Genomic DNA, 6,000 nt, shown 5'->3' on the forward strand with positions numbered 1-6,000 from the left:
AGTGATAAAGGCTAACAAATAGCAGGAGAAATATTAAACCTCATGCTCTGGAGCTTAAGCAGATACAGCTACTAGAGATTAGGAGGAAACTTAAGGGGGAGGGAGCAAATTATCTCACATCTGCCTGCTGCAGAATTGCAGCCAGTGGAGCCCACTCAGCATCACCCTCTCTCCTCAGACAGATAGATGACAGCAGCATCCAAGGGGTGGCACTGGGGAAAAATTCACTGTGTCCTATGCTATCATCAGTGAGAGGTGCCAAGCTAGGCAAGAGGATAAAGCCAAGGCTTCCCGCCAGGAGCTTTACTTACGTTTAACAGCTTGTTAGGTCACAGCCCAGATGGATCCAAATCCCAGGCATCCACGCCCTGCCCTCGATATATCTGAGGTCTGGGAGTTCCAAAAGCCCTAGTATGGCTGCTGAAAAGGGCTCAGCAGCAGGCTGGGGCCAACCAGCTCTTCCACAGCACTGGGTGAAAGCCCAGCAGGGCAGGCTTTACTTTCCATCCTTGAGTTTAGCATGAGTTTGCTCAGCTGTTGCCCTTTCTTTGCACTTCATGCACATTTAAACAAAACACTTCACCACTCCCTAAAGAAAGGCAAACAGTGAGACCAGTTCTCGTTCTCTTCCACACCACCTCCAGTCCTAGGCTATCACCGAGGCATTAAGGCTCATCTCCCCCAGCAGCTGTCCCCACTGCCTGCTCCCCTCACGCTGCCACATCTGCAATGAACTGAGATGGGGACACAGAGCAAAGCAAGGTCTGTGGGTCTCCATTGCCCCTTCCCAGAGACTCCAGCCACCCTGCGCAGCTGCCCTGGTGCTGGTGCATTGTTAGTGAGCAGGGCCAGGCAGGGATGTGATTGATTGCCAAGGAGAAAGGCCAAAGCCGTGACGGGTCGTTTAACAATTTCAATTAAACTCTGCAGTGCTCAGCGGTAGAGGGGAGGGGAGAAAGAGAGAGAAGGAAATTAAAAAGAGGGGTGTTTCTATTGCTGCTCAGGGGAACCTCAACAAAGCACAGCCAAGGCAGTGGGAGCAGTTTCTCCCTCCTCTACAGCAGTGAGTGAGCATGGCATCATCCCCATGTCCCCCTTCCTGCAGGCAGGATGTCTGCCCATGCTGACTCTAATCCTTCCCAACCCAGACTTTCTGCCCCTCCCTCCTCCACACCCCCAGCAGTCTTGCAATAATAGGTGCTGTGACCCACTTGCACAGCAGCGCTTGCGCGGGGATGAGGGCTGTGCACAGTGAATATTAAACAATGTGTCCCTGAAGTTCCCGCTATCGGGACTGGCATTTGATTCTTGCTTATGTGCAGTGACTTTTTTTAGGCACAGAAAGTCCCAGAGGGCTAATCATAGTGATGGAACTCTGAATCCATTGAGACAGCAGAAGGACTCTTAGAGGGATTAAAAAAAAAAAAATCAGTATCTCAGTCTGTCATATGGAAAAGGCACTTTAATAAGCAACAAATGCTCTACTCACATGGCATGGGCAAGAGAAAGCAGAGGAAAGCATAAGGGACTGGCAGCAGCTGCACTCAATGCAATGCAGCAGCTCAGGGCTTGCAGACAGTGCCTTACCAGGGTCTGGGCTTTCTGCTTCCCCACCTTATAAAGGGGTAAATGAGAATAATCATAGCAAAGGACCTGCTGACGTCACTTCAACAGGGAAGTTCAGTGCACTTGTTCACATGGGTGCCCGATAGCTAGAGGGAGGGAAGACGCCAGAGAAAACAGACAGAGTTCAACAGGAGAAGAGAGGTATTGGAGGAAGCAAGTGCAAACTCAACCCCCTGGCACACAGGCGGGGAGGGCTGCAGGAGCCCCAAGCCTGCCTGCATTACACTGCCTGGCCACAGGTCAGCAGCTTGGGGACCCAGGCTGCATCTGCTAACATTATTTACTCCCTTGGAGTAGCCTTCAGGCCTCCTGCACGAGCAAGTTCCTCTTGCTCCAGCCCTGAGATCTGCCCAATGCAGCACCAAACAGGCACAGATGCTGAGCAGTGAGGCAGAGGTAAAAGCACCCATCACCCAAAGAGGGGGCACCCAGCCTCCTCAGCAAAAAAAGCAGGCTCAGGGCTGGCTCCAGTAAGAAACAACAGCCCAGATAGATTCACAAAGTTTTTGGCACTAGCCAAAGCCTTCCAGGCGCAAATTCTGGAGATTTTATGCCTATCTCATATTTAAAACCCCCAGCCTAACACATTTCTCAACACCAGCCTCTGCCCTGAACACCTCTGATTAAGAATCAGAGCTTTTTCTCCTGACTGATTTTCCCCACTCCCTCCAGTTTCTTTCCCCCCAGTTTTCCTGAAGAGATCCCTGAAACTCTCCCACAATGTGCAGCCTTGATGACAGCTGTAGCCAGGTGAGCTCTATGGAGAGATTCGATGAACGCTTTGCTGCAGGAAGCCAATTCCAGATCTGTTTTGTCTGTACTAACTTCCCAGTCAGAGTCAAAACTGCAGGCTGCAAGCATGGGACAGGGATTTCTCCAGCCTCTCCCTTCCCAGACTGGCCTTCAAATCCCACACAGGAGCTGGGCAGCTTCCCCTGGTCACATGCCATAGACAGGCACCCTTTTATTTACTTTTCCCAGTTTCCTTCTCTCTGCAAGTAGCTGGAGCTCCTACCCATGAAGCTCACCTCCTTGCAAGATCCATAGCACCAGGTCTGCTTCTCCACCACACCCCATTTCCTCTGAGTTGTCAGGCACATTCAAGATGCTGGGGCCCTTCAGAACCCTCACAATACCACTAGGAGCTGGACCCTTGGCCTATCAAATGCTTAGCCATTTGCTTCGAGCCTGCTTGCAGCTGACCCTTCCAAGCACACATGAAAGAAATCAGCACTGCTGAAGGGTTAAACATTACCAGACTGAAATTCAAGGCTTTACAATTGGTTCCAGTTGACTGCTTGGATGATAATTTTTCACAAGATAAATACAAAGTAAGTGGCAATTGCTAAACAAATGCTGAAGACCCTTTGTACCACATCCCCCCAAGCAGCTTCGTGGTCTCCCCTGCTGCTATTTCCCCTTACCCTTCCCTGCTCAGTGCCCATGCTTCAGGGTCCCTGGCTCTGAGCCCAAAGGGAATCCAAGCCCTGCCGGGAGGATCGTTTACAGCTCAGTCATTCATCAACACAGGCTGCATACACGCCTCTAACCACAGCATAACTCTTCCACAGGGGTTCAAAGTCTGTATTAGCACCCCAGCTCAGATGTTAAACGAACCCTGCACAGAGCCCATGGCCACAGCTTGTGACTTGGGACATGCAGCGATGTCCAGAGGAAGCAAGAAACCCAGCAGCCCTACACCCAGATACTCACTGCTCTTGGATGCTTTGATCTTGGCCACCAACTTCTGCACACCAGGTATGTCCCCATTCTTCACAGCCTGGATCAGCTCCTGCTCTCGCCCCATTGCAGATATGTAGGAGGAGCAGCACGGAAGGAAGAAGCCTTCAGATCCCAGTGGTTTATAAAGCCATAGAAATAAGTCCGTAAATCCTCAAAATATACTTGGATAGGAGGTAAAATCCAGCAATAAGAATGCCTTAAAATCCCACAGGACATAAAAAAAAGGAAGAAGTCTCCCTGTCAGCAGCAGTAGTCCATTTCTTCATTGGAAGCAGCAGGACCTGGATGGGGTTAGGCTGAAGAACACTCTAAAAATGAGAAGAGTTCAGTGCAGATGGACCAGCTCCTGGCTGCGATGGAGTACTAAGAGACCAAATGAGGCAGCTCAGGGCAGGATGGCCTGCAGGGCCAGCATCGGGACACTGCCAAACCTGAGCTAGACTCTGCAGCCAGAGGTGTCTTGCTTTGCTCCCCTCGCCAGGCTCTGCCACGCTGATGGGTCCCCTAATCCCTTCCAAAGGGATTACAGGCTTGTTACCATCTGGAAGTTATAGATCCTTCCTCTCTGGTGCTCATTAGCCTTTTGTTTCAGCATTCCTCTTGGAAATGGTGCTGGAGCCACAATAGGGACCCTGCAGGCAGATGAGCCCTGTTGCAGACTGGAACTGCAGCCCAGGACCTGAAGAGGAGAATTGGAGAGTCAGCCCTCAAGGACCATTTACCTCCTGGCTGGCACTATCACAGTAGCTTTTGTATCCACACCAAAGAACAAATACTTTGACTATATTTAGTCCTGTCAAGACTTGGCTCATCCATGTGTTAAAAAGAAGAGGAAAGAACCTGTGGAGGAAGCCTCCTGTAAGGGGGAGGGATCATGGATGGATGAGTGGTGCTGCCACTGCTCCTTCCCTGTTCCCACAGCCACAGGGCTGTCTATGCTGTGCACTCCCCAGCAAACACAAATGAGTTCCGGGTTCCAAGTCACTGTGACTTCTCCCTCTACCCTCTATCAGTGGCAGCATCCAAGTGATGGAGCTGAGGAGGTTTTGCCGAAGTCCTCCAGAGGCGCTGGGATTGGCTGAACCTGACCAGTACCTTCCCCATCTGGTTCAGGGACAAACCCCAGCCCTCCAAGCTACTATGAAAGCTCAGTGCCCTGGGACCCAGGACACTTTTTATCCAATAAATGAATGCTCTTGGGCTCAAGTGAGTGCTGGGTGCTAACCAGTAGCATAACCATGCTTGGGGGAACACCATCAAGCCCTTGTCCTAGCTGAACAGCAGGCTCCTGCAACTGTTCATGTCTCCCAGCCCACGCTTTGCCCTGTGCCTGGGTTGCCCAAACAGGGCAGTGAGAAACTCTCTCCTTGCTCAGGGTCATTTATCTGGCAGGCTGCTCTGAAGCCCCAGGGACAAGCACACAAGCAGGAGGGCAGGCAGCATGCACTGCACTAGTTGCTGGCCTGTCACACATCATTCCACCTCTCCAACCCAGGCTGGATGGGAACCATCCCAGCCGCTGCCCAGGTCTTCTCTCTTTCCAAAGGGTTCACCCTCAGCCATTTACATTATGCTGGGTGCTGCTTCTTCTGAACAGTCCGGGACACTATTTTGAGGACAGAACGCACACAGAAGGAGAGAGAGGGCAACAGTAGGAGAAGTCTGTCTGGTTCAGGGGCAAGAGCAGAAGGGAGGTCCCAGCACCTCATGGGAACCAACATCAAGCACAGCTTTGCTCCGCCCACCCACTGCAATACCGGGAGCCACAGCCACCAGGCTCCCCCTGCTCTAGCCCTTCCCTAGGGACAACCATAGTCAATGCTACAGTGGTGGTGTAGCTCCTGAGACAAGGCAATGCCCAGGTTCCCACACCTGGCTGAGGATTTATCCTCCTATTGTCATTCCCTAGATCTGTTTGTTGACTGAGGACCCCTCAAGTGCTAGGCCGCCTCGGAGCTAGGTGCCTGGTGCCAAAATCTGTGCTATACCAGCTTACCTACAATACAACAAAGTTTCAGCTACTGGACTCAGACTAACACCTTGTCACAGACAAATTGCTACCCAAAGCTTCCCACAACCCTTCAACTTCTAAACTACTTTATCTCATTTCATTCAGTGCACTGCATCTAACTCCCCACCACCCTGCGAGCATAAGATACAAATACAGGACCGTTGGGGATATTTACACATTTATTATCCATGCAGCCTCACCTAGAAAACAGCTCCACACTACTGCCTAACTCTCCTGAAGCACACGAGACTCAACAAACAACTCTGAAGTACCGAGAGCCTCCCCAGAAAAGAGCAGCAACAAAAGCAAGACTCGAGGAAAGCACAAAGCTGGAAAAGCAGCAGCAAACATCCCTCCCACCGGAGGGGAGAGAGGCTTCAGCCCACGATTCCACCTGGAGATCCGAAGTACCTGAAAGAGTCCTACAGTCGCGGGAAAAGAAAGGAGAGAAGGAAAACAACCGCCAAACAATTTATGTAAGTGGGGAAGATGCTAATGTGGGGTAGGCACTACCCAAAGGAACTCGGTCTGGAGGGTCGGGGGAGAACCTCACCTACCTCGGGAAGCCCCGCGGGGGCCACGCTCCGCCTCCCACCACAGCTCTGTAATCCGGCGGTGCT

The 6,000-nt window shown here is 51.5% G+C and overlaps 1 protein-coding gene across 3 annotated transcripts in view; it reads right to left on the bottom strand.

Annotated features, from left to right (window-relative positions):
• CASKIN2 (CASK interacting protein 2) overlaps nucleotides 1-3,969 on the bottom strand; it is a 28,754-nt gene extending 24,785 nt beyond the window's left edge. For all 3 annotated transcript variants that reach the window (XM_065735514.1, XM_065735513.1, XM_065735510.1), the window contains exon 1: nucleotides 3,340-3,969. In XM_065735514.1, coding sequence (XP_065591586.1) covers nucleotides 3,340-3,433 — 94 coding nt within the window. In that variant the 5' untranslated portion in view covers nucleotides 3,434-3,969. The remainder of the gene's footprint in view (nucleotides 1-3,339) is intronic.
• Nucleotides 3,970-6,000: the final 2,031 nt, after the last annotated feature.

The sequence above is a fragment of the Cyrtonyx montezumae genome, unplaced genomic scaffold (assembly GCF_038088225.1).
Source record: "Cyrtonyx montezumae isolate F1298 unplaced genomic scaffold, pur_monq_1.0 scaffold_19, whole genome shotgun sequence".
Classification (NCBI taxonomy): Eukaryota; Metazoa; Chordata; class Aves; order Galliformes; family Odontophoridae; genus Cyrtonyx; species Cyrtonyx montezumae.